The sequence below is a fragment of the Thamnophis elegans genome, chromosome Z (assembly GCF_009769535.1).
Source record: "Thamnophis elegans isolate rThaEle1 chromosome Z, rThaEle1.pri, whole genome shotgun sequence".
NCBI classification, from domain to species: Eukaryota; Metazoa; Chordata; class Lepidosauria; order Squamata; family Colubridae; genus Thamnophis; species Thamnophis elegans.
The window spans coordinates 127,311,235-127,339,045 of NC_045558.1; the positions used below are offsets into that span (position 1 = coordinate 127,311,235).

Genomic DNA, 27,811 nt, shown 5'->3' on the forward strand with positions numbered 1-27,811 from the left:
GGAAGGAGTGGAGGTGGCTCTGAAGAATCGTGTTGTGTTGTTCCTTTGACTCTTTTCCACCCGCAGATATGGAATTCCTGGAGGTGCTCACTGATGGGCTGGAGCGTGTGCTGCTTGTACGAGGTGGAGGCAGCGAAGTCATCACCATCTATTCATAGAGGGAGGGAGGGAGGGGGGGTCTTCCTCCTGATGAACTGTGTTCGGATGGATACTCGCTTTCCTACCTGTTCCCATGTGCCACTTGGATCTCCTGAGGAGACCAGCTATTACCGCCACACCTATTTGCTTTCATTTCTCGTGGCAATTCAGGGTCTTCAAATTGGGCGTTTCCCCCCACCTCCACCCCCAATGTTTGGAGGATGGATAATTGGCAGCTTCTTCAGCTTCCATCGAATTAGGAGCTGTGCGCTAGAATCTTCACAAAGGCTTGTCATTTGAGGGAAATTTAGAGATAGGTAGGCAATTGCTCTGTCAACCCTCTCAAGAAATGTAGGAGCCGTGTGTTGCAAGTAGTATTTCTGCAGGGCATTTAAAGAGGAGCGAAAGATCAGGAAAGGAGTGACAGAATCCATCAGCTGAAGCAGCCGGTTTGGCCCAGTTGGAGAAGATGTTACTTGTCACTATCATGATAAGAGGAACAAGAAGGGAAAGGAGATCCTGCTGGGTGATTTAGAAAAAGGGAAATCCATCCTTCATTGTGCTGTTTTCTCTTGGTCAGCACCAGCCTCTTTGCTTCCCTTCCCACTGAAATCAAGGCCGCAATAAGCTCTCAGAAAGTTGGAAGTCACTTTTCAGTGTGCTTAACCCTGATCCCTTGTGGTATTCTGTGAATCAGATATGCTGTTTGCTGATAAGGGGAGAGAATGGCTGCTCCCAAGTTAGGGTGGAAGCAGCCTATTGATGGGGAAATTTCTCTTCCATCTGGCCTTTGCACTTCTACCTAGTCGAGCAACTGCCTTTTTCCTCTTTTTATAAATAATTCTGTAGAACCGCAGCAGGTGGCTGTCATACTTTGTTCTCACACATTGAGAGGGAAAAGATTTCTATTCTGAAAAACAGGGTTTTCTGATTTTTCCAAATTGCCCTCTTGACTTTTGAAGAGGTCCATCTCTTCTTCCAAGCTTGGATAAGAAGAAAACTTAATGCCACGTTTTCTGTGCCAAGCAAGATGGCCCTCTTTGATGTCAGTGACAAGGATATACAGCTTTCTTTTATCACATGTTTGGGATGGAGTTTTTTTCCTTACCTCTACAGAAGCAAACTTAGGGAAAGGTGCTGTGTCTATTTTTGTCCTATCTAATTTCAATGATGGATGTCTCCTTCTCCTGGTAGCTCTTGCTCAAGAATAGAATACAGGGACCACTCCCTCAGGGTAGCCTTAAAAGACACATCTCAAGCCTCTCGTTTTATTTTTTAAAAGAGAATTTCACAGACATCTCTTTATTTTGGCTGAGACCTTTTTTTAATTTATTCAGGGTGCAACCTTGTTTACATCGCGTCAAATTTGGGAGTGTGATTTTTTTTTTTTGCTTCTCGAATTATGTAAAGAATAAACATTTTATATACAATTTTTTTTTAAATTTTAGTTGTGCCTAAGCTGCTCCACTTGCAAAGCTCATGTATTCATTATGTAACACTCATGCACTTTACAGCCTTGGTATCATTTATGAAGACAGTTAAAATAAATAAGGGCATATGTTTACATTTTCCACATTTTGAAAAGAAAACCTACATCCAGTGCTCTAATTCATACAAACATGACTTTGAGATTAATGTGAACAGGTTATTGAATAACAAGTTTATCCTCCGCTCCCGCCCCCCAGTAAATCTGTTATCAGTGGCTTAAGAATTAGGTAATATACATGAATTTTGGAGTAGCTGTTTGTTCTCCATCATAAAGGTAAAAGAGTCCCTGTGGATTTTACTCCACTAGTTGTTGCTGATTAAGCTGGCAATGCTCATCTCTCAAGGCCATTGAGCCAGCACTGTCCGAAGATATTATCACACTCATGTGGTCAGCACGATGTCACAGATGGCTATTACCTTCCTGCTGAAGTGGTACCTATTTACTTACTCGCATTTGCAAGCTTTGACAGGAGCTGGGGCGAGGACGGGAGCTCACTCTGTCGCATGGCGCTTGGGTCTCGAACCTGTACTGCTGGCTTTCCAGCCAACAAACCCAACATCTTAACTGGTCAGCCACTGTCCTGCCCCATTGTTCTCCATGAAGTTTTCACATTTTTTTTTCATTATGTATGTTCATACATATAATTGATAAACTATTAGAATCTTATAAAATGTTCCAACTCCATCTTTCCCACAAGAGGTCATAGAGCACATTCCTATACACTTTCCACTTGGCTTTAGGATAGTAAAATCCAAATTTTATCAAAGATTAGAATTATCTGAATTAACCCTACATTCAAGTCAAAGTATGTATCCATTTAGCCTAGATCTCTTAGCTTTAACATTAGACTGCTATAGATGCCTTCTAGGCTCATCTCTGCGTAATTTTTAAATGAGAAGTGAAGTGCTCAGTATGTAATCTGGGTTGTCATCATGACATTGAGCACGTCTAGTATTGTGTACATATTATAGAAAAAGGCATTCTCTGATGGTAGAACTTCAGTGAAGCACTATACACACTTAAAAAGTTTTTATTTTTATTTTAACCGAGGGAAAATTTATCAGGGTGAATATCTTTTGCTTCAATTCCTGCAAAGCACACCAGTCCTCCTTGTTCTGGATAACATTCTGCAAATGCTTCCTACTGTTCCACAATGCAGCAACATGCCCTTAAAATCCAGTTAGATTTCTGGAAATGGGTCAGGTCATAAGATCAGACCCCCACCTGAGTACTCCATACGCTAGGTAGAAGACAGAAAATAAATATGAGTCACAAACAAAGCCAGCGTTTTGAAAAGTAAGCTATCTTTAAACAGGATTTACAACAGAGACTAAGCAAGAGAATGTTAAAAACTCTTGGATTAGATCTGGGTTCTTGTAAAAAATCCAATGCTGCCCTTTTGTGAAATTAAGAGTGCCAAAAGAGACCTGGCAGTTTTGATCCAAGAAATCTGTCCTATATGCCACCACCTCCACCCCTCAACGATACATATAGGCTAGTTAGGAGATGATGTATGGGAGGGGTGGCAGGATAATTATTCATACTCTTCACACTTACCTCAGGTGGTTCAATAAAAGCCAGCCAGTCAGAAGCATGAGTTGGCAGTAGCCCCATTGACTGGCACTTGTAAACTGCCAAGGCCAATCCTAACAGGTTGCCAATTAAATATACCAATCCCTGAAGAAACTTCTGACTTGAGCTTTCAAGTAGCTTGAAGGCTGTGGGGACACAAACACAAAAATGGATAATGTACTTTATGGAGTGTGAAACACTATACAGCACACTGGTTGACAGTACTGGATAGTACTTTTAAAGCCCTACATGGTATTGGTCCGGGCTACCTGAGAGACCGCCTCCTGCCATTCACCTCCCAACAACCAATAAGATCGCACAGGTTGGGCCTCCTCCGGGTGCCGTCGACAGGACAATGCCAGCTGGCGGCTCCCCGAGGGAGGGCCTTCTCTGTAGCTGCACCAGCCCTGTGGAACGATCTACCCGCAGAGATCCAGACCCTCACCACTTTCCCGGCCTTCCATAAAGCGACCAAGACCTGGCTGTTCCGGCAGGCCTGGGGCTGTTGATTAATATCCAGCCCCACTTGACTGAATGGAAGATGTATTAATTTTAATATTGTATCTTTTCTTATATTTTTAAATTCTTTTATTTTGCTGTGAGCCGCCCAGAGTTCCAATGGGAGTGGGCGGCATACAAATTTTATTAAAGTTGAAAGTTGAAGAAGCACACTATTTCGGAATGTGGTTGTCAATTGAAGAATCTTTCCAGAAACTAGGTTTTGCCAGAGATTCGGGAGTCGTCTTAAAATACTAATATAAGTCATTTATAATTAAGCAAGGAGTAGGAAATATAAAGTCAACCTTCCTGAGTTTTTTTTTTTTTTTTATCATTGGGGATTAAGCTACTTTGCAAACACTTTGTCCTAAAGGCAACCCTGAAGCCAAGCACAAATCTGGATATTGATCTTAATCAGAGGGATCTCCCTGCCCCTAGCAATCCTCTTTTTCTTATAAGCCTCTAGAATAGATGTCGCAAATCCAGCTAGCAAATATTCCTCCTTCACCTTATTGTTTCCTCTCTTGGTTTATAGCATAACCTTTCGTACAGCATTTACTTATTTGTACCATATGTAACTGCCCGCATAACAGAGTTCTTGTATTCACATTTTTAAAGAGAGAAAGCATTTGTGTGTATCCTATTTTTGAAATTGTTCAAACTATTTTGGAACAAAACCAAGACTATTACCGATATTAAGGTAAAAGTTCCCCTCACACATATGTGCTAGTTGTTCCCGACTCTAGGGGGCGGTCCCCATCTCTGTTTCAAAGCCAAGGAGCCAGTCTGTCTGAAGATGTCTCTGTGGTCATGTGGCCAGCATGACTAAATGCCGAAGGCACACAGAGCACTGTTACCTTCCCACCAAAGGGAAAGGTGGTCCCTATTTTTCTACTTGCATTTTTACTGCTTTCAAACTGCTAGGTTGGCAGAAGCTGGGACAAGTAATGAGAGCTCACTCTGTTACGCAGCACTAGGGATTTGAACCACTGAACTGCCAACCTTTCTGGTTCAGCATCTTAGTCACTGAGCCACCATGCCCCCTTTTTACTGGTATTTTTTATTAATTGGAATAACAGCCCCACAAAATAGAAAATGGAGAAAAAATGGGATAAAAGAAAGGTTTGGATAGTGATAGAGAGAGGCTTACTAGCAGAGATGGACATTAGTGCTTGGATGGGCCTCCAGGCCATCATACAGACCATCATGGTGGGGAAGATAGAGATTGTATTCCCTGCCATGTACATGATGAATAGGTTCATAGGGATTTGCTTCAAGGGACCAAGAGCAATATCCCAGCAGCGCTAAAACATAGAAGGAGGAAAAATATACAATAGAATTCAATAAGCAAAGGCTATATATACATTTCAAACAACTATAGCATTTCTAATATCCAGTTCTTCCTCTGCAGGACATTACCTTTTCAACCAGGATGCGATCTGTCTCCTGAACACTTGTGTCAGGCACCTGCTTATCTGAATAGCCTATGGGGTAGAGTGCATCTCCTTGGCTGCTGCCCCGGTCACTTCGGCCTCTGGCAAAGAAAAGAAACCCCTCATCCAAATTCACATGCCCAACATTTGTAAATTGCTTATGTAGGGAGACACATAAAGGTCTTTTCCTAGGGACTTACCTACCACCACTGCCTGGACCACTCAATTCAATGGCCCATTTGAAACGTCGTCCACGATTGGTCACCAATCCCCCTCCGGCACTCATCGTTGCCTGCAAAAGAGGCAATGCACACTCCCAATAAGATCCTCAATTGAATATTAAGAAAGGGAGTAGTCTGATCCTTTTGGCAACGCGTCCCACAATCCTGAAGAAATCCCAAGTTCTTGCATCATTGCCTCCATTCTGTTCAACAGTATATTATAGTATTATAACATCTCTAGTCAGAAAGTCAACATTGCATTGGAACCTGGGAACCGAACTTAGGAAGCTCTTGGTTTCCTGATTGCCACAGATCATCCAAGCAGCTGGCAGTTCAAATAAACTCTTTGTGTATAGCAATGTCACCAATATTTTCTCTAAATCCACAAGTCATCACCCTCTCCAGAATAACAGAGTTGGAAGGGGCCTTGGAGGTCTTCTAGTCTAACCCCATGCCCAGGCAGGAAACCCTATACCATTTCAGACAAATGGTTGTCCAATCTCTTCTTAAAAACTTTCAGAGTTGGAGCACCCACAACTTCTGGAGGTAATCCATTCTACCCTCTCCCCCCAATGAGGGGTGGGGAAGCCATACCGAAGAGCTAATTATCATCCCACAAAGTCTATATATACATTTCAAACAACTATAATGAAAAAACTCTTTATTATGATTCTGTAGTCCCTGCAACTGTAAAGTGTGGCCATAAATCCTTTCTCTCCAACCTCTGTATGGAATATCTCGAGGACTACAACACCTAGAATCCCTAGCTGTTGTCCTGGCTAGGAAGTCTGGGAGCTGTAGTCCCTAAAGGTTTATGGAGATTCTCAGGTCATGGTTGTCCCAAAGGTGCTTTTTCAAAAGGCAACTGGACTTTCTGGTTTTTCTTGGAAGACGTTTCGCTTCTCATCCAAGAAGCTTCTTCAGCTCTGGCAGAATGGTGGGGAATGGAAGGATTTATACTCCTTGCAGACAGTTTGGCATTTGCATTCCTTTTTTAAAATGATTTTTTAATGCCAATCGGTCTGCAAGGAGGATAAATCCTTCCGTTCCCCACCATCCTGTCAGAGCTGAAGAAGCTTCTTGGATGAGAAGCGAAACGTCTTCAAAGAAAAACCAGAAAGTCCAGTTGCCTCTTGGGGGGGGGGGGGAAGCACCTTGGGGACTCTGGGAGTTGTAGTCCCTGAAAGGTGCCAAGCGGAGGAAGGCTGTGCGAGAGAGCTGGCAACTTCAGCTCTTTTTGGGAGTCGTGATTAAGCCAAGAGGGACATTTTCTTCCCTCGCTTCTAACTCACACCAAAACCCCAACCCTAAAGCAAGGCCGGGAAGCCTGGGAATTGTAGTCCGCCCCCCCCCCAAGTCCCCCTCCCCCCGAAAAAGAGCGCCTGGTGGTCTACACTCACAGCTCGAAACGCTTCAGCAGTTGTCTTTTCCGTTTCTCGTCACTTCCTGTTTGGCTCCGTGCCACATGGTCGACCTGTAAAGACGTCACGAGCACGGAGGGGGAGGAGAGAGAGAACACTGCCCTCTACCAGTTCATTTCCGGCTGAGCTCTGCGGGTTGTCCCGAAAGGACGCTCTGTGCCTCACTTTGTCTTCTCTCTCTCTCTCTCTTTCTCTCTCTCTCTCTTTCGCTCGCTCGCTCTTTGATTCGGAGGCTTCCCACGCATGCGCTTGGAGTCGCTTAAAACCATGAGAGTCTTAATCGGTGAGTGGTGGTCGCTTTCGCTTTCAGAGCCGACAGGCGCCCCTTTGCAATGGGAGGAACGGCTGTTTTCTTTGCTGCTGGGGTGGCTCTATTTTTTCCCCTCTTATTCCCCACCCCACCCCCCTTTGCAAATTGCGGCTTGCAGTTCTTGGCTTGGTTAGCGCCACCTTGAACTGCGGTCGACACGAGGGATGCGTGCAAAGGGTGAACGTGAGATTCCCCTTTGAGTAACCGTTGGTGGGGGGTCCCAGTTGAAGGATTTGGTATCCCTCCTTCATTTTCTTCAAGTCATTGGATGAGGACTTGGAGAGGTTCAGGTCGACCTTCACTCAGTTTGGGACAGGTGTTCCCTCCCTCTCTCTCTCTTATCAATTTCCTTCCTTGCTAGGCATGCTGCTTTTAGGATATGAATCTAGTAAAGAGAAAGGAGAAGGGGGGGGGGGTTCTTTCTTAATTTTTTTCTTTGCAGAAAAAAAGACAGGAGTACTCCATCAATAATGCTCTTTTATTTTAATTTTGCCCCTTCCAGTCAGTGTAGACTGCTGGCAATGAATTGGGTGAACCTCTGCAGCTTTCTTGCCAGTTTTCTTGAATTGAATAGAATAGAATAGAATAAGAGATAGAATAGACTAAGAAATAGAACAGAATAGAATAAGGAATAGAATAGAATAAGAAATAGAACAGAATATAGAATAGAATAAGGAATAGAACAGAATGGAATAAGGAATAGAATAAGGAACAGAACAGAATAAAGAATAGAATAAAGAATAAAATAAAATAAGGAATAGAACAGAATAAGGAACAGAAAATAGAATAGAATAGAATAGAGGAATATTGAGGAACATTCCATTCCTTATTCTATTTATTCTATTTCTTATTCTATTTTATTCTTTATTCTATTTTATTCCTTATTCAATAAGGAATAGAATAGAATAAGGAATAGAATAGAATTCTTTATTGACCAAGTGTGGTTGGACAAGCAAGGAATTTGTCTTTGGTGCATTTTTCAGAGCCACTCAAAATCCCCCCTTTTGCCTCCTTCCTTTTAGCTGTGAGTAAGTGACTAGTAGTCCAAGGTCACCTAGCAGGCTTTGCTTAAGGCAGATCTAGGATTTCTGATATCGTGGTTTCTAGCCTGATGCTTTAAAACCAACACGTCTAACTGGCTCTCTAGTAATGCATTGCCTGACTTTACCTTTCCTTCCTCTGATAATCCAAAACTGTTAAACATTCTCATTTTCTGCTTCTCTCTCTCTCTCTTTCTCTCTTTCCCTTCCTTCCTTCCCCCCCCTCTCTCTCTCTCTTTATATCTATCTATCTATCTCTATCTCTCTCTCTCTCTCTCTCTCTCTCTATCTATCTATCTATCCTGCTGGTCAGTCCAATAAATAGAATCATACTGATTGAGGCATGTGCAAGTGTAATAAAGAAACCCATAGTTCGCTTTGTGACTTCAGATAGTTGGTCTCCATCGCACAGTTGTTTTAATCTTAGAAATGTCAATGGAGGTTCTCAGTCATCTACCTCACGGTTGTCCCAAAGATGCTTTTTCAAAAGGCAACTGGACTTTCTTGATTTTCCTGGAAGATGTTACCTTTCTTGTCCAAGACACTTATTCGGTTCTAACTAACTGGCAAAGGGAAAGGAGTTCTATAAATATTTTCTCTGCCTCACTAGTTATATCTGAAGAAGCATCCTGGATGAGAAGTGAAATATCTTCAACTAAAAGAAACAAGGAAGTCCATTGTTTTTTGAAAGCACTTTTGGAACAATCTTAGCAATGCTTCCGTCAGGGGAAAAAAATGTAAAAAAAAAAAAACCCCACCAACCCCTATGTAGGTAAAGGTTTTTCTTGCACATGTGTACTAGTCGTTCCTGACTCTAGGAGGCAGTGCTCATCTCCGTTTCAAAGCTGAAGAGCCAGTCCTGTCCGAAGACGTTCTCCGTGATCATGTGGCTGGCATGACAATGCCGAAGGCACACGGAACGCTGTTACCTTCCCACCAAAGGTGGTGCCTATTTTTCTACTTGCATTTTTTTATGTGCTTTCGAACTGCTAGGTTGGCAGAAGCTGGGATAAGTAATGGGAGCTCACTCCGTTACGTGGCACTAGGGATTCGAACTGCCAACCTTTCAATCGACAAGCTCAGCTCAGTCTTAGTCCCTCAGCCATGCGACCCTTTATATACATCACCAACCACAGAGTGTGAGTTGGTGGGCACTAGAAGATGGACTTTTTCTAGAGTAGCCACTGCTCCATGGAACATCCTCCCTTTGAAGATTAGAAGGGCTCCAATCCTGTTAGCCTTTCGTAAGACCCTAAAAAGAAGGCTATGTTTTGAAATTGGGGTCCTGAATGTGTTAACCCAGTTTCCTGGCTGTGTTGCTAACTAGCCAAGTATCTTAGCTGCTGTGTATTTGTAAATAATTTGGATTTTTCTATTTTTTATTGTTTTGTTTTATAATATTTTAGTATTTCACTTGTAATACCATTTTTTAAATTGTAAATTGTCCAGAGTCATTGATTGAGATGGGTGGCTATAGCAAATGAATAAGTGAACTGCCTCCACTACCATAGAATATTTGATTTTTTTGGGGGGGAGGGAATGACTCAAACAATTGCCCCCAACATTTTGTTGTTGTTTTTAAAGGAAGGGAGTCACTTGCCAGAAGGTAGAGAAGCTATTTGTGTTTATTGTATGGAATATTCAGATTTTAGGAAAGAGACAACCTCCTTAAGAATTCTGAAGATGAGAATGATAAACTTTGATGAATTAAAGTTACCATATTTTCCGGCGTATAAGATGACTTTTTAACCCCCAAAAATTATTTCAAAAATTGGGGGTTGTCTTACACGCCGGGTATAAGAAAGGCATACCAAAAAACCAAAACAAAAGAAAAAGCAACGCCGCCAAGCAAAAAGCAACGCCGCCACCAATGCAGACACCGGCCTTTCAATCGATAACCTCCTTGCCTGGGCATATGGATGGATGAGCGCTGGGATGGCTTAGTAAGGTCTGGTTGGCAGTCTGGAGGAGGAAGGCGCTGAGCTCAAACTACGGAAGCCCAGCAGTGCGGAGGCCTTCAGCCAGCTTGCGGGCATCTGAAAGTAGGGAGTCGTCTTATACGCCCAGTCGCCTTATATGCCAGAAAATATGGTAAACTTAAAATGCCGTGATTCAGTGGCTAAGACGCTGAGCTTGTTAATCAGAAAGGTCGGCGGTTTGAATCCCTAGCACCACATAACGGAATGAGCTCCGGTTACTTCTCCTAACTTCTGCCAACCTAACAGTTCAAAAGCACATAAAAATGCAAGTAGAAAAATAGTAACCACCTTTGGTGGGAAGGTAACAGCGTTCCGTGCGCCTTTGGCGTTTAGTCATGCTGGCCACATAACCACAGAGACGTCTTCGGACAGCTCTGGCTCTTGGGCTTTGAAATGGAGATGAGCACATCCCCCTAGAGTCAGAAACGACTAGCACATATGTGTTAGACTTGCAGAGTTTCTCAACCTTGGTCACTTGAAGATGTCTGGACTTCAACTCCCAGAATTCCCCAGCCAGCATTCACTGGCTGGGGAATTCTGGGAGTTGAAGTCCAGACACCTTCAAGTGTCCAAGGTAGAGAAACACTGTGTTAGAGGAACCTTTACCTTCAAACTTAAGCCAGTTTGGTCCAGTGGGGAAGGCACCTGGCTAGAAATCAGGAGACTATGAATTCCAGTTCTGCATTAGGCATGAAAGCCGGTTGGATGACTTTGGGCCAGTCCCTCTCTCTTAGCTCAACCCACCTCAAAAGGTTGTTGCTGTGAGAAAATCAGAGGAAGAAAGACCATTAGGTATATTTACTATCTTGAGTTATCTATAGAAATAATGTTTTTTTTAAAAAAAATCTAAATAAATTTAATATAATCACAATGATTTGAGGGAAGAGCATTGGAAAGTTAGATTGAAATTTTCGGTATTAAGCCAAGAAAACTACAAAGTGCACCTTTTTCCAGCACAACCAATCTTATAGGATGGGGGTAAGTGGTGGGTTCCAAATCCTGTTGCAACTGGTGCCCTGCGCCGGGAGCAGGCATCCACCACATGCACGAGCATTGCGCACGCATGCGCACCCACCACCCATGGTGCGCAGGCGCAGTATGCTGCATGCACATGCTCAAATGGCCTGGTTGGGTTAAAATACAGGTAAGGAATGTGGGCGGAGTGGGTGGGCCCTCCGAAGGAATGGAACGGTGCCTACTGCCCCCTACTGGGGCATACTGGCCGAAACCCACCACTGGATGGGGTGATGAAAGTAAATTGAAAGAGAATTCCCAAATAAGCCAAAACAAGCTCCTGTGGGGGGGAAAATGTATGGTATGAGTTTAATAAATAATTTCCCAACAGGTTTGTGGTTGTTTTAACCTTCTCATTCACTGTTCGATAACCCCCTACTGAATGTAATTTAGGTGGTGGGACTGGATTTATTGGTCGAAACTTAAGCCGGATGCTAAGGAGCCAAGGCCATGAAGTAACCCTTATTTCTCGTGAACCTGGAAAGAACCGGTTAACCTGGGTAAGGAGTAGGGGCTTAAAACAAGCTAAAACTTAGAAGAATATGTTATTGTGGCCCGCCAGCAGCCAGCGGAGCTGCTAGCAGATTTGGACAGTGAGGAGGTTGGGGAGGAACATGGGCCACTCCTGGAGTCTTGGGAAGGCTCCGACGAGTGCTCTGCATCAGAGGCAGAGATGGGCCAGGGCCGTCTTAACAGTTATCAGCTGCCTTTGGAGTGAGACATCAGTGAGGGAGATGAACAACCCCAGTGTGTGCATGCACAGAGTTGCCAAACAAAGGGAACAGCTAAGGAACAAGGGTCGACTTGGGAGTAAGGCCCCAGGTGGACAGTGACCCTCCATAGGGAATAAAAGAGGAGTGAAAAAGGAGGGGTGTTTGCAGGAGACAATTAGTTCATTCCTGCATTCTTGCCAAGTATTGCAGCATCGGAAAGATATCGGCCTGGCCACTCTCCAAGCCTCATAAAGGTTAGTAATTGTGAGCTATCTTGAAAGACTGTGGGAGAGGAACGACTTTGCTGGAGAGGAATTCACTGTAAATTAAATAAAAGGGGTTTATCGAGACGAGAACTTGGCTTCGTGCTGCTGGGGAAGCCTAGATCAGAACATATGCTTAAATGCATTCCAGATGGGACGGTTGCAATTTAATTTATTCTGAAGTGACAATGGAAGAATGGTTTGTATAGATGAAGAGGAGATGGGAGACGAAGAGCCTATAGGGCAATTCCGGGATACGTTAGATGAATTAAGGACAGAGTGGAAATTTTAGAAAGAAAAACAGAAGTGATGAACAAGGAGATGGAGAAGGACTTAGACCAGTTTTTCTCAACCTTGGCAACTTGAAGATGTCCGGACTTCAACTTCCAGAATTCCCCAGCCAGCGAATGTTCTGGGAGTTGAAGTCTGGATATCTTCAAGTTGCCAAGGTTGAGAAACACTGACTTAGACAATCTGACACTACTGGAATGGAGAGAAAATAAATTTTATTTGAGACTTAGAGCAGTTCCCGAGAAGACCAAAGATTCTTCAAGCTTTAGTAAACTTTTTTGAATGGAATGAAGATGATATGGAGGCAGAAATCAACAAAAGGTATAAAATTAACAGAATATTGGCAAAGTCAAAACAAAAAATGTACCAAAGCATATTCTTGGGCACTCTTATCAGGAGGACTGGAGGACTGCCATTTCTTTGCTTGCTGACAAAAGCTGCTCCCATTTAAGGCTAAAGTCGGTTTGTTTGGATGCTAATTGGCTGTTGATCGGGACAGCAAAGTTAATTGTAGGGAATGGATGAGCCATTTTTAATTGAAATGGATACAGGTAGTCCTCGACTTAATAACACTTCATTTAGTGACAGTTCAAAGTTACAATGGCACTTGTAAAAAGTGACATGGCCATTTTTCACACATGGATTGTTGGAGCATCTCAATGGTTATGAGATCAAAATTCAGACGTTTGGCAACTGACTCATATTTATGACCTGTTTCCCGGTTCCCCAGAGTTTGGCCCCTTTTGTGACCTTCTGAGGAGCAAAGTCCACGAGGAAGCCAGATTTACTGAACCACCGTGTTACTAACTGAACAGCTGCAGCGATTCATTTAACAACTGCAAAGAAAGGTCATAAAATGGGACCAAAGTCACTTAGCAGTTATCTCGCTTAGCAACAGAAACGTTGCTCTCCATTTGTGGTCATAAGCTGAAGATTACCTGTCTGTAATTAATAATATAGCCTCTAAAATATTGTAGGGTGAGAATTGATTTAGTCTATGAAAGATAGAAATCAGAAGGACTCTTAAGAATAGCTTTTCAATCTAATAATAGTTATTAAAAGGTTTAAGTTTTTATGAGCTCCTGATGCAGTGGAGTGATTAGATTGGTGTAGAATTTAAATTGGGGTGCAGGTTGGAAAGGAAAGAACTAAAGGTGGCTACGCAGGTGGCCTGTAAAAATATATTACTGATTGCCTTTATTAATTAACATTTGTCACCCAGTGGAGAGTCCCGTTAAATAATGTGAGACTATCGATTTCTGTCACCTGAAAATCAAGCTTAATACAAGAACAAAAAATTTGGTTGTATGTTTTGGACATCTCAGATAATGTTTTCTGACTGTCTTTTCTTTCCAGTTCTGTCCTGCGTTTTTGGGATAATCTAGAAAACTGTAGAGTTGTCAGCCTTGGGAGAGTTAGCTAAAATAATAATAATTCCATAACCCTAAAAAGAGAAATTACAGCTCCTTTGTAGCAAAGGTTTGTTGATGTGTGTAATGGTATGTGAGGACAACCTTGAGGGATGAGAAGGGATATTGGCCAGAAAACAATCAGATAAGAAAAGCCCAAAGGAAAGACCCATCTTAATGGATCAAAAGTGTCGCCTAGAGATTTGTACCTTCAGACTTGCAAGATTCTATTAATAAATTCCCCTTTTGCGATCTTGTAATCCCATAATTCGGGGGTAGAGTCGGGTGACTGGATGGAGTCTGAGCCACTCGGCTCGTAGCAGATATTTTTACTTGGGTTATCTGTCCCTACCTGGGCTTGAACTCTCAACCTTCTGAGCGGGAGGCAAGTGTGTTCACCGCTAGGCCACAACTCTGCTCATTTGCAAGGTTCTATTAAGGTAGCCTTATAATAAAGTATCATTAGCTCATATCATTGTGTTTCCTGTCTGGTTTATGTGGGAAGTTTGTCCAGATACTTTTGTTTATCAGATTTAAATTAGGTTTAGGGTTGTTGGGATTGTTTTTTTGTTCTGTTTTTGTTTCTTTTTTTCCAAATGGATTTTTTCATATTTGGAAAGTTGTTCTGTTTAATATTTTCTCTTATTCCTTCAGCAATAATTGATCTGATGTTTCCATGTGTTGCTAACACTATTGCATACAGCTTTTTCTTCTGATAATTATGATAATATAGTAAAATGTGTTCGAAGAGAAAAAAAAACACAGCAACAACCTGATAAACTCTTGAATTTGTGTTTTCATTTCTAGGATGAACTGTCCCGTGTCGGTCTCCCTTCCTGTGAAGGAGTGGTCAACCTGGCTGGAATAAATGTCCTCAATCCTCTTCAGAGGTAAGTCTCAATAATTTTGGACAAGGTCAGTTGTGGGACACGAATTGGGTTTCTTCAGATTCATCGGCTGTTTTCTTGGTTGTGCTTAGAAGTAGGAATGTTGAGCAGAATTGACAAGTGCCTTTGCAACAAGAAGTCTTGCCTTCAGAATTGTTCTGTCCTATTCGTATTCCTATTCCAAGTCTTGCCTTTAGAACTAGTCTAGTCCAGTCCAGTCCTATCCATCCCATTCCATTCCTATTCCATTCTATTCCCATTCTATTCTACTCTACTCTACTCTACTCTACTCTACTCTACTCTACTCTACTCTACTTCTCTCTTCTATTCTACTTTCTTCTGCTTTGTTTTCTATTATTCTACTCTATTCTAATTCTCTCTTCTACTTTCTTCTATTCTATTCTGTTCTGTAGTCTTATTATTCTAGTCTATTGTTATTCTATTATTATTCTATTCTATTGTTATTCTATTCAGTTACTCTACTCTACGCTATCCCTTATCCCCCATCTCACTACACTCTATTTGATTCCACTGCACTCCACCTTATCCCTATCCCTATTCCACCCCATCCAATCCCTAACCCTATCCCATTCTAATTTTATTATATAAATTCTATATTCTCTTTGTCTAGAACTGGAGTCACATTTTCAAAAAAAGTCTCCATTTGGAATGAAAGAATGGGGAGGTGGGAGTTCCTGAGCCCAGAGAAGAACCATATTTGATTTGATGTTGACTAAAAAGTTGAGAATCTTTACCTTGACTTTCTTCCATATTTTTAATAATGCCCCCCCTTCTTTTAACAATTGTTAAAATTCACTGACTGCATGAGGAAGGACTTTACATGACTACAATCAAGGTTTGATGAGCTGTATGAAGCCCTGAGGCTTCAGGATGTGCATCCCCTTGGTAGGAGATAGGCAGACTTGTGTATGGAGGTTTCTTGAAGACGTTAGGTCGGTATGGATGATTGGCTCATGGAGAAGAACTTAAAAACATAATCAGGAAAATTTGCTTCTGGAATTCCTTGCAATTCGAATACCAGCTGTGGTTTTAGGAGACATCTATATTCTTTGTCATGCATTGTGTCTGCTCATTTTTACTTTCCTCTTGTTGTATTTGCACTTGGATGCACAAGCTGGACTATCTGTCATCTGTTCGGGCCACAGGAAGATGAGAAAAGGGAAGTTAGTAAAAGGCTAGAAGTTGGTTAAAAGTTGGTCAACAATATTCTAAGCAATAGCAATAGCAGTAGACTTATATACCGCTTCATAGGGCTTTCAGCCCTCTCTAAGCGGTTTACAGAGAGTCAGCATATTGCCCCCAACAATCCGGGTCCTCATTTTACCCACCTCGGAAGGATGGAAGGCTGAGTCAACCCTGAGCCGGTGAGATTTGAACCGCTGAACTGCTGATCTAGCAGTAGCCTGCAGTGCTGCATTTAACCACTGCGCCACCTCGGCTCTTTAACAGCTAAGCTGTTGCCCAGCTGTGGTCTCCCTTGGGGATGCACTAGAAAAGGGGGCTCTCCAAATTTGGCAACTTTAAAGACTCCTGGACTTCAATTCCCAGCATTTCTCAACTGACCGTGCTGACTGGGGAATTCTGGGAGTTGAAGTCGACAGATCCACAGTGTGCAGTAGCTGTCAAAAAAGCCAACATAATTCTAGGCTGCATAAACAGAGGGATAGACTCAAGATTACGTGAAGTGTTAATACCATTTTATAATGCCTTGATAAGGCCACACTTAGAATCCAGTTTTGGTCACCATGATGTAAAAAAGATGTGGAGATTCTAGAAAGAGTGCAGAGAAGAGCAATGAAGATGATTAGGGGACTGGAGGCTAAAACATGAAGAACGGTTGCAGGAACTGGGCATGGCTAGTTTGATGTAAAGGACTAGGGGTGACATGATAGCAGTGTTCCAGTATCTCAGGGGTTGCCACAAAGAAGAGGGAGTCAAGCTATTCTCCAAAGCGCTTGGGGGCAGAACAAGAAGCAATGGGTGGAAACTAATCAAGGAGAGAAGCAACTTAGAACTAAGGAGAAATTTCCTGACAGCTAGAACAATTAATCAATGGAACAACTTGCTTCCAGAAGTTGTGAACGCTCCAACACTGGAAGTTTTTAAGAAGAGATTAGATAACCATTTATCTGAAGTGATGTAGGATTTTCTGCTTAAGCAGGGGTTTGGACCAGAAGACTTCCAAGGTCCCTTCCAACTCTGTTATTCTGATCTTAAAGTTGCCATGTATGGGGACCCCTGTACTTAAGACGCATTTGTGGGAAGATTATTTTTATAGGGCGGCCATTTCCAAATTTGTTTTTCAATTGACAACTTTTCCAGACTGAGCTTCGATCTGTTCTGCTTCCCTGCCTACAGGAATATACATATAGTACCCAAAGTCCCATTTCATTATTTCTTTCCAATATTTCATTGAAAGGAAAAAATAAAACAAAACGGATCCTGCATCTTCGCTCACAAGCTGAATGTCCTCACCTACTTAACCCTTATGACCTGTTAGAGGATTCATAATAGGATTAACGTTTACTGTCATTCGTTAAGGTACCTCTCTCCAGCTTGATGGGATTGTTATTTACCTGCAAGAAAGCCAAAGCCTTTGTTTCTCCCTGACATTCTATGCCAAGAGAACAAGCTCTTGATTTAGATCTAGAAGAAGTGAGTTCTTAGATTCCAGCCATGGCATTCCGACAGGTTTTGCTACAAACATGTTTTTTCCCCCCTAGGTGGAACAATCACCAGACTTTAAAGTTGTAAAAATAGGCAATCTTAGTGGAAGTATAAAACTACTGTATTTTTTGGAGTATAAGATGCACCTCCCCCCCCTTTAAAAGAGTGTGCGTCTTATATACCAAATACAGCCATTTTTGGCCTCCTGAAGCCCCGCCCCCACATCCCATTTTTACAAAAAATGGGCTGTTTTTTCCAAAAATGGATGAGTTTTTGCCTTTCTCCAGCACCAAGAAGCACTCTGCAGGCTTCAGCGGGGCTGAGGGAAGGCAAAAAACCCTCTGTTTTTGTGAAAAACAGCCCGTTTTCCACCCATTCTTTGCAAAAATTGAGGCCTTTTTGCCTTTCCCCAGCCCTGCTGAAGCCTACAGAGTGCTCCTAGGGGACGGGGAGGACAAAAACGTTTTTTTTCTTACTTACCTCTTACTTACTTACTGCGCCTTATATACTGGTGCATCTTATAGTCCTAAAATACGGTATCTTTGAAAGACTGTCAGATTTTGCAGTAGAAATCACATCTAGAAAGTACACAGATAACTGATTCAGCAGGATTCATTAACTTCTTTATATACATAATACATAATGTACGATGATTCAATGTACAATAACAACAGCAGATTCTTCCAACGCGGTAGAGAGGAAAGATACCTTCAGTTCGGAATTCAGAGCAGACAACTCCAAGCTAGTTTTGTTTCTCAGCACAGACTCAAAACTATAGCCACGCCCAGGTGCCTAGCTGTCTCCTGCAAATACCATTTCACTTTCTAAACAGCCCTCATTGGCTGACTTAGTTGCTATGCTTTTTCATTGGCTGACCTTGTTACCATGTCTCTGCTGGTCATGAATATTCTGACAAAGACTGATGTCTTTTTTTTGGTGGGGGGAACCTTCTGCAGGTGGAATGATGCTTTCCGTCAGGAGGTCATTTCCAGCCGAGTAGAGACCACAAAGTCCTTGGCAAAAGCCATCAGAGAGGCCGATCACCCACCTCAGGCCTGGGTTCTTGTCACCGGCATAGGTATTAACCACAGTGTTGTAATGTAACTTTGCTATCTCTTTGACCGTAAGTAAATAGTGAGTTGTAAGTACAGGTAGTCTTCAACATACGACCACAGCAGAGCCCTTAATTTTTGTGGCTGGAGGGAGATCATTCTTGAGTGAGTTTTGCACCACTTTGCCACCTTTCGTGCCATGGTTGCTAAGTGAATCACTGCGGTTGTTAAGTGACTCTGGATTCCCCATTGACTTTGCTCATCAGAAGGTCGCAAAAGGTGAACATGTGACCCAGGGACATGGCAACCGTCATAAATATGAGTTCAGTTGCCGAGCGTCTTGAATCTTGATCATGTGACCATGGGGGTGCCCCAAAGGTCGTAAGTGTGAAAAAAGTTCATAAGTCACTTTTTCCAGTGCCGTTGTAATTTTGAATGGTCACAAAATGAATCGTTATAAGTCAAGGATTACCTGTAATAAAGAAAAAATGTTTTGGGAACTGAATTAATCCCTCAGCCTTGATGGGAACTAATTTTAAACCAATTTGTGTTAAGTAAAAGTAGTCCTCAACCTACGACCACAGCTGAGCCCAAAACCTATGTGGCTGGGTGAGAAATTTGTTAAGTGGATTTTGCCCCATTTTACGACCTTTCTCGCCACATTCGTTAAGTGAATCACTGCAGTTGTTAAATTGGTAACATGGTTGTGAAGTGAATCTGGCTTCCTCCTTGGCTCTGCTTGTCAAGAAGATCGCAAAAGGGGATCGCACCGCCACTGTCATAAACGTGAATCAGTTGTCAAGCATCCGAATGTAAATCACACGACTCTGGGAATGGATGCCTCAACGGTTGTACGTGAGAAAAATGCTCCTAAGTCCCTTTTTTCAGTGTCGTTATAACTTTGAACAAGTCACTAAGAGAACTGCTGTAAGTCGAGGACTACCTGTGCTGACTACTGTTGAGCAGCAATTTCACGCTTAGCAATAGCACTTAGACTTACTGTATTTTGCGGAGTATAAGATACACCTTTTCCCCTCCAAAATGAATGTGAAAATCTGGGTGTGTCTTATACACTGAGTACAGCATTTTTGGCCTACCGAAACCCCGCCCCCTTTGCAAAAATGGCCATGCAGAAGGTTTGGGAGACTTGCAAAGTGCTCCTGAGGGCTGGGGAAGGCAAAAACGAGCAAAAAAACAGGCCGTTACCTCTTCAAAATCATGGCGCGTCTTATACTCCGGTGCGTCTTATAGTCCGAAAAATATGGTAAATGCCGCTTCATTGTGCTTTACAGCCTTCTCTAAGGGGTTTACAGAGTCATATATGTTATATAGCAGCAAACAAAATTTATGTATCTACCCCAAGAATCTTAAAACCATTGATCTTATTGCTGGGTTCTATTGAATGTTCATAAACATTCTGACCAGTCAGAATGAATACTGACAAGCGGCCTTAATATCTTAAAGCAATGTTTGTCAAGCTTGTCAATATTTAAGATATGTGGACTTCAACCCCCAGAATTCCTCAATCAGCATAGCTGGCTGGGGAATCCTGGGAGTTGAAGTCTATACCTTAAAATTGACATAGTTCACAAACACTGTATTAGGGTCTGCTTGAAATGGATGCATTTTTTTCCCCTTGAGGGTTAGGGCTCATTGGGGATTAGTGTAACTTACAAAAGATTGCATCTGAGAGCATTGAGATAGAAAAGTCAAAACGTTGCTAAAGTGATTCGAAGTAGACGGTGGCTCAGTGAATACAGCCATTACAGTCATTAATGTTCAGAACCAATCAATTATTTTGATTAAGCTTGTTTGCTTAATCAAAAGGCAAGTAAAGAGTAAATAGGGGTACTTGGGAGTGGCATGGTAGCCTACAGGTGGAGCTCTCACCTCATAATCAGTAGGTTGTGAGTTTGATCCTCCGTAGGTATTTCTTTCTCTGGACTCAATGAATAATTTATCTGCTGCGAACTCCACATAGGCATCAGGAAGGACATCCCGTCAGTAAACTCTCAGCTCCAAACCAGTCGCCCTGACCCCCAATCCAAAGCAAGGTATTGCGGGATCTTTTAAAGAAAAATAAAATAGGGGTACTTATGGCCCTACAGCTGTTCATGAACTCCAGGTCCCATATTCTGCATTAAGGACCCTCCATATTGGAGCTGTTATGACTTGTAGACCACCACCATCCAGAGGATTAAAGGTTTTCAATCCTGGATTTAAAAAAAAGAATAGGTATGAAACTTAACGAAATAATGATTAGGCCAAGATATGTTTTGGAAACCTCAAGAAGAGCTAGTTTCTGTATTCTTGAACTAACCGAGTAATAATTTCTACAGCTTTTTGGAGAAAAAGTATTTCCCAAAAATTTTTGGTAGATATATTCCAAAGTTCAGATCTAATAGATGGGGGATTTTCCTAAGAGCTATAAAGACATTTGCTTGGAGTAAAGTTCTGTAATAAATCACTATCTTAATATCTTCTCCAGGATATTACCGGCCCAGCCACACCACCAAATACACTGAAGAGAGTCCCGGTGGAGACTTCGATTTCTTTTCTCGCTTGGTGAGCTCTTGGGAGGAAGCAGCTAAAATTCCTAGTGAAGCCACGCGCCAAGTGGTAGTGAGATCTGGTAAGAGAAAGACGTGCAACGTGGAATCTTTTAATTGTAGGCAACAAATTCCAAACTTCTGCTTTGAAGATACTTTTTGTAGACTATGGGTCTCCAATCCCCAGTATGTTGACTGGCACTGGGCCACGGCATGCCAGCAACTGGGCTATGCAAACAAGCAAATGCAGGCAAGCATGCAAAACCACGGTATGCCTCCGTCCCTGGAAAAAAACCTTTCTCTATGGAACCGGTACCTGGTGCCCAAGAGGTTGGGAGAACATTGTTGTAGACTACATGGAAACTAGGTGTTGTGGCCCGCCAGCAGTCAGCAGAGCTGGCAGCAGAGTCGGATAGTGAGGAGGTTGGGGAAGAACATGGACAGATCCTAGAGGCTGAGGAAAGCTCTCCGTTGGAGGCAGAGGGGGAGCTAGACAGCCATGAGGCAGAGGAACAGCTGGAGCCTGTTCCTAATGTGCGCATGAGCAGAGCTGCCAGAAGACAAGAACAACTAAGAAAGCAGGGTCGACTTAGGAGTAAAGCCACACCTTGGAGGAGATTGGCCCCTCCCACAGGAAACAAATGAGGACCGAACGGGGAGTGGGCTTTTGCAGGAAACAATTTGTTTATTCAGTCATTTCGAGTTCTGTTTGTGACTATAAGAGGCTCTGTGCCAAGTGCTGCCTTCCCTTGTTTGGAAACTAGTTATCTGGCAGTTCTCCAAATGAGATAAGGTTCGTGTTGATAAACATTCCTCGGAAAGACTGTTTGCTAAGCCTTGCTAATTGTGAATGTGTAAATAAAAGGGGTTTTGCCAGGAGCAAGACTCTGCTTCTTGCTTTTTAAGGAAGCCTGGGTCAGAACACGAAGAAGCTTCTGATTCCATTCTCCATAGTGAGGGGAAAAGTATCCAGGATAGGTTGACCTTGTCCTCTCATTGATTGGGCTGAGTCAGATAAGCTCTTTGGGCCACGCCCTAGTCACCAGATACCACCCAGTTATCGACTCAGCCCCTCAACGGGCGGCTGTGATCATCCCAAGCTCCTGGAAAATTTTAAAGAAAGGATTGAACTCATTGTTAACTTGATTGCATTTGCTGCCTCCCTGCCTGAGTGAGTAACTGGCTCTTGGCTGATTCCCTGGCCAGGAAGAGAGAGAGGGAGCACGCGCAGCAAGTCCTTCAGGGCAACGCGCAGCCCAGGTCATAAAGAGAGACCTAGGGCACTAATCGAGACTGCAGGCGAGGGGACGCTCCCTTGGAAGCCCCGGGAAGGCAGTCACGTTGGAGAGGCTCAGCTGTGCCAGAGCGTTCTGCCGTTCCCCCACAGGGGGTCAAGCGGCGAACTGCAATGTTTTTAAACGCAACGGAGCACCTGCGCCTGCCTGCGAGTGCTGGAGAGAGATAGCGGCCCGCAGGAGCTTGCAAAGCTCGGAAGAGAGTGGAGGAAGCGAGAGAGAGAGCGCTCTCCAGCGGCAGCAGAAGCCGCGCGCCAGCCCCAAAGGCACAAGCCGCTTCCACGTGTTTCCATGGAGAGGAACTTTTTGAATTTGGAGCCAGTGGCCATTTTGGAACCACGTGATCCAAGATGGCAGCACAGAGGATGCCAGCAAGACTCAAGCCTCCAGCCTAGCAGCCCCACCGGAGGAGCAGCTAACCAGGTCAGAGATTGCTACAGAGGCTGCTAATGGAGGAGGAGGAGGAGGTAAGCCAAAGGCAAAGAAAAAGCACGTCTCCTCCAAGGGGGCCAAAGAGCCAGGCTGCAGCTCCAGGCTCCCAAAGCCTGGCTCCAAATATGAAAGGCGGAGGCACCAGCCTTGGAGCGCATTTGCCTACCAAGCATGGGGTCTGCAAACACCAAGCTCTATTACAGTGCATTCCACACGAAGCGCGGCCACCTCAACGGCCTGAGCCACCCAGGCCTCATTGACTAAGATCTGTAGGGCAGCTACGTGGTCTCCTCACTCACCATTCATGAGGAACTACAAACTGTACTCCTTTGCCTTGGTTCACCGACAAAAGCGCGCCCGACGAAACCGCGGTGACAAAACCGTGTGTTCTAAACTGCACCGACGAATGAGCGCTGAAGTGCGCCAGCAATAGTGCGCCGACAAGCGCGCCCTAACCCTTACCTTAACTTAAATCGCGCTTCTGTCGGCGCACTGTTGTCAGTGCGCTGTTGGCGCATTGATGACGTCGTGGTTTTGTCAGCGCGCTTTTGTCGTGCGCACATTTGTCGGGTCACGCTTTGCCTCTGCATAGGCTTCATTCATTGGGATAGGAGTACCCAGGTCCTCCCTGATTTGGTTATGCAACATGAGCGTTGTTTGATGGTTGAGCTGTTCTGTTGAAGAAATAAATAAAGGTTGAAACTAAGATAAAAGGCTGGAGTGGATGACGCAGCAAGTCGGATAAGGTTCTTCGCTGATAACTGGGTGACCAGGGCGTGGCCCAAAGAGCTTATCTGACTCAGCCCAATCAATGAGACGACAAGGTCAACCCATCCTAGATACTCCTCTCCCACTATGAGAAGAGGCGTATCAGGTAAGTACCAACGCCCTTTCTCATTCATTGTGGCTTTGGGTCACAAATGTTCTTGACTGTATTTCCCCTGATGAAGCAAGCACACCTCTTTCCACTTACCACAAGCATAACTGGAATAGCGTGTGGTGTTGGGAGTCACGTACGGTTAGTCCTTGACTTACAACAGTTTTTTAAAGTGACTGTTCGAAGTTACAACAGCACTGAAAAAAGTGACTTGCGACCGTTTTTCAGGCTTACGACCGCTGCAGCATCCCCATAGTCACATGATTGACCTTTGGCAGCTGACACATTTTTTATGACGGTTGCAGTGTCCCGGGAGGGGTCATGTGATTCCCCCTTTTTTGACCTTCTGACAATGGGGAAGCCGGATTTACTTAACAACCATGTTACTGACTTAACCATTGCAGTAGCTAATTTAATGAATGTGGCAAGGTAGGTAATAAAACGGGGCAAAACTCACTTAACAAATGTCTCACTAGCAACAGAAATTTAGGGCTCAATGTTGGTCGTAAATCAAGGACTACCTGTACATGTTGAGCAACCATGTAGCTTGCTAGGCGTGCACCATGTGACTAAACTCTGGTTTTCTAGCTTGGTGTGTTACACAGACCTATTCCAATTGGGGTGTCTTCAGAGAACCATCTCAGCTGATATTGGACAGCTTTTTGTGGCCAACTCACCACAGCCAATTTGCCGCGGAACAACTCACCACGAGACAATTATCAATTCAATTTATTTAAAATAATTTTCAAAATGTTTTAATTTTTGTCATTCATATTTCACTAGTCGGTTGGATACCCATGCTTCGCTATGGAACTATATGATCGGGCTTGATAAATAGCAGTTAAAGCTTGAACATTAATGAGTTGTTACAATCAGCTTCTCCTCTACCCTTTTCTCCCTCAGGCGTCTCCCACAGAAGCCTCTCCTATCGCCCTTCTCTCCCTCGCTGGCCCCACACAGGCCTATTCTATCTTATCCCCTTCTCTCCCTAAGGCTGGTCCCACTGAGCCTTCCCTATCTTCTTCTTTCCCTCGGGTTTTCCCCACAGAGGCCTCTCTATGTTTTCCCCTTCTCTCCTTCTCAGGTGGGGAGGGGGAGTAGAATGTCTAAACTCCCAGCCTGCAGGCTGGATGAGTCAAACACTGGCCACGCCCATGCCCACGCCCAAATGGCAGTTGGAACAGAGTTCTTTTCAGGTGGGGAGGAGGAGTAGGACGTCTAACTCCTTAGCATCAGAGCGTGTTAATAATAATAATATAAGAAATACTAATGATATAAATCGTCATTTCAAAAAATCCTTTTGTTAGTGAGCACCTAGAGGATCATACAGTACGTGCCAAATTTCAGGTTTGTAGGCTTTACGGTTCTGGAGATTTCGTGATGATGCATGAGTGGTATTTTGCTTTTATATAGAGCGATTCTATCCCTCCTTTTGCATTTTTTTCTTTAGTGATTCTGTCCAACCATTTCTTTGATATTAGTGTAACTTGTCTCGCGGAGAGTTGGCCGTGGTGAGTTATAATGCAGAGTTGGCAACGACGAATGGCCATAGACCCATCTCATCAGTTATTGTGTACGGGAAGCCTGTGTGGAATGTAACTCTGTAACTATACCTCTGCTTGCTTTAAGGTGCTGTTCTGGGTAAAGACGGTGGCGCCATTAGCCAGATGATATGGCCTTTCCGCTTTGGGCTGGGAGGCCCCATCGGTTCCGGACACCAGCATTTCCCGTGGATCCACGTCGCCGACTTGTCAGGAATTGTGAGCCACGGGCTGCAGAAAGAGGGCCTGAGGGGCATTTTAAATGGTGTGGCACCATCCGCCGTGGACACCACCAATGAGGATTTTGCCCGAGCAATGGGGTCGGTGCTCAAACGTCCCGCCTTCTTGCCCCTGCCGGGTTTTGTAGTGAAAGCTGTTTTCGGCTCCGAGCGAAGCACCATGCTGCTCGACGGGCAGCGGGTGGTCCCCAAGAGGACTCTCGAGAGTGGCTACATGTTTGCATTCCCCGACCTTTCCTCTGCTCTCCAGGATATTTTAGATTGACCTGAGGAGGCCTGAGGCTGCATGTCGACATGTTTCCGTTTTGTCTAATACTTCCTGGGTAGGCGCAACGCTCAGTTCTTTTCAGTAGGTTGGCTTGCAATGCCGTAGGTTGTTTTGAGCACCGGAGTTTTCAAGTCAGGAAGTTGATCTGTTCAAAAAAAAAAGATTATCTTATTCCCAAAGAATAAAATCTATGTCTATGGTGCTGTGGGGAGAAGGAAGAGTAGTTTATGGTGGTTACTCCTGTGGACGGTAGATTTATTATCTTTTCTTCTAGAAAGTTCTCTTATACCACAACTTAATGGTGATTGGGATGGGGTAACAAAATGTTACAGTATCTGTGAAGCAAACGCACTGGTCTTTGAATGGAGAATATACCAGTGGTGGATTCCCATGTCGGGTGAACTTTTGAATGTATTTATTTATTTGGAAGTGGGGTGGCCTAGAGGTCAGGATCCTGGGCTTGGCATCCAGAGAAAACAGGATGCAGTGGTCCCAAAAGTGTTTTTTTTTTTTTAAATCAACTAGACTTTTTTTTCCTTGAAGACGTTTCGCTCCTCATCCAAGAAGCTTCTTCGGTTCTGAATGAATGGTTGAGGACGGGAGGGTTTATATTCCTCGCAATCATCCAGTCATTTTGAGAGTCGTTGAGGCCACTGGAAGATTTATCTGTGCCGTCAGGGTCAAATGAATGAGTGTAGAACAGGGCTGTGAAACTCGCCGCCTGCAGGCCGGATGCATCACGCGCTGGCGACGCACATGCCCGGTTTAGTGATTTGGGGGGGGGGGAGTCTTGATATGTCACATGACGCCACGAGTTTGACACCCCCGGTGTAGAACCTTCTTGGAACTGCTGAAAGGACTGTGTTGCAAACAGGAGATAGGAGGAGTGTCATCTTTTGAAGACAGAAAAGTTTGGACAAGAGAGGAACTACCGGTTGGAGAGAGGGGTCAAAGAAGCCATCTGCATTAAGATTGGACAGCCCTCTTTCAACAGAGGATACAATACCGTTTACAACACAGTCCTTTCAGCAGTTCCAAGAAGGTTCCCCACCCATTTCCATGACTCAGGCACAGATAAACCTCCAGGTGGCCTCTATGACTCCCAGAAAGAGCACTAACGACCAGACGACTGCAAGGAATATAAACCCTTCCATCCTCCACCATTCAATCTAAGAACCGAAGAAAGTTCTTGGACGAGATGCGAAACTTCTTCGAGGAAAAACAAAGTCCAGTTGCCTTCTGGGGGAAAAAGAAAAGCACCTTTGGGACAAGCATGGCCCGGAGGACTGAGAATCTCTGTAGACAAGGATGCCGAAGGGGGCTCGCCAGAGGGGCAGGAAACCCCACCACCACCACCCATGACCTTCATTGGGCTCAATGGCTTCTCAGTCTGATCTTTTCCCCAAGGCCACAGGTCTGCTCTTGACTTAAGATCTCTTCCACCCCAGTCTTTGAATTAGCCTGACATGTGAGGCCGTTGTGCGGTTTGCTTGCTTTTCACTTTGTGCAATTTTTCAGTAAATCATGGTTAAGCAAATCAGATCTCCTGTCTTCTCTCTTGTTGACGTCCTTGTGTGCTCATGATGTCCTGAATGCATTTATCTGGTTTTATTATGTCCCCCCGCCTCAAATATTTTATTAACCCGGTGAAGTCCGTTTTGAGTTGGGATCGTATTCTAGTCACCTTCTGGACATGCCCATGTAGTTTTCTCAGCAATACTAAAAGTAAAGGTTCCCCTCGCACATAGAGTCGTTCCTGACTCTAGGAGGCAGTGCTCATCTCCGTTTCAAAGCCAAAGAGCCAGCGCTGTCCGAAGACGTCTCCGTGGTCATGTGACCGGCATGACTAAACACCAAAGGTGCATGGAACTCTGTTACCTTCCCACCAAATGTGGTTCCTATTTTTTCTACTTGCATTTTTTACATGCTTTCGAACTGCTAGATTGGCAGAAACTGGGACAAGTAACGGGAGCTCACTCTGTTACGCGGTGCTAGGGATTCGAACTGCCAAACTGCTGACCTTTTCTGATTGACAAGCTCAGCGTCTTAGCCACTGAGCCACTGTGCCCCTTCTGCAACACTAAAAGTGCAGAATATATTTATCAAAATGCTTTCTGGGGCGATTTTGGATGGCCCTGCCTACAGCTAAAATAAAGCTTTTGAGCTTCCAGATCCAGATCAAGCAATAGCAA

General features: G+C 43.8%; 3 protein-coding genes across 9 annotated transcripts in view; 2 read left to right on the top strand and 1 right to left on the bottom strand.

The window, feature by feature from the left end:
* SLC12A6 (solute carrier family 12 member 6) overlaps nucleotides 1-1,568 on the top strand; it is a 54,209-nt gene extending 52,641 nt beyond the window's left edge. For all 6 annotated transcript variants that reach the window (XM_032234912.1, XM_032234914.1, XM_032234915.1 and 3 more), the window contains one exon: nucleotides 67-1,568. In XM_032234912.1, the coding sequence (XP_032090803.1) occupies nucleotides 67-158 (92 nt within the window). In that variant the 3' untranslated portion in view covers nucleotides 159-1,568. The remainder of the gene's footprint in view (nucleotides 1-66) is intronic.
* Nucleotides 1,569-2,641: 1,073 nt separating this feature from the next.
* EMC4 (ER membrane protein complex subunit 4) lies at nucleotides 2,642-6,857 on the bottom strand. The gene is made up of 6 exons (XM_032234921.1): nucleotides 6,752-6,857; nucleotides 5,331-5,422; nucleotides 5,117-5,231; nucleotides 4,848-5,001; nucleotides 3,185-3,345; nucleotides 2,642-2,867 (listed from the first exon to the last, which is right to left on the bottom strand). Exons 2-6 carry the CDS (start codon nucleotides 5,414-5,416, stop codon nucleotides 2,832-2,834), a joined length of 552 nt encoding a protein of 183 aa, XP_032090812.1. The 5' UTR covers nucleotides 5,417-5,422; nucleotides 6,752-6,857; the 3' UTR covers nucleotides 2,642-2,831.
* A 21-nt stretch (nucleotides 6,858-6,878) lies between these two features.
* Nucleotides 6,879-25,780, top strand: SDR39U1 (short chain dehydrogenase/reductase family 39U member 1). 2 transcript variants are annotated; one of them, XM_032234919.1, is made up of 6 exons: nucleotides 6,879-7,055; nucleotides 11,509-11,615; nucleotides 14,599-14,681; nucleotides 18,323-18,444; nucleotides 20,907-21,050; nucleotides 25,201-25,780. In XM_032234919.1, exons 1-6 carry the CDS (start codon nucleotides 7,016-7,018, stop codon nucleotides 25,614-25,616), a joined length of 912 nt encoding a protein of 303 aa, XP_032090810.1. In that variant the 5' UTR covers nucleotides 6,879-7,015; the 3' UTR covers nucleotides 25,617-25,780. The 2 variants fall into 2 exon arrangements, with proteins under 2 accessions (XP_032090810.1, XP_032090811.1); XM_032234920.1 differs by lacking the exon at nucleotides 6,879-7,055 and adding an exon at nucleotides 10,764-10,893.
* Nucleotides 25,781-27,811: the final 2,031 nt, after the last annotated feature.

Coding starts and splice junctions, on each gene's coding strand:
- EMC4 (XM_032234921.1), bottom strand. CDS start 5,416: ATGAGTGCCGGAGGGGGATTGGTGACCAATCGTGGACGACGTTTCAAA. Junction 5,232..5,330: donor GGTCCAGGCAGTGGTGGTAG/GTAAGTCCCTAG, acceptor TTTCTTTGCCAG/AGGCCGAAGTGACCGGGGCA. Junction 5,002..5,116: donor ATCGCATCCTGGTTGAAAAG/GTAATGTCCTGC, acceptor TCTATGTTTTAG/CGCTGCTGGGATATTGCTCT.
- SDR39U1 (XM_032234919.1), top strand. CDS start 7,016: ATGCGCTTGGAGTCGCTTAAAACCATGAGAGTCTTAATCG. Junction 18,445..20,906: donor GGTTCTTGTCACCGGCATAG/GTATTAACCACA, acceptor TATCTTCTCCAG/GATATTACCGGCCCAGCCAC. Junction 21,051..25,200: donor CCAAGTGGTAGTGAGATCTG/GTAAGAGAAAGA, acceptor GCTTGCTTTAAG/GTGCTGTTCTGGGTAAAGAC.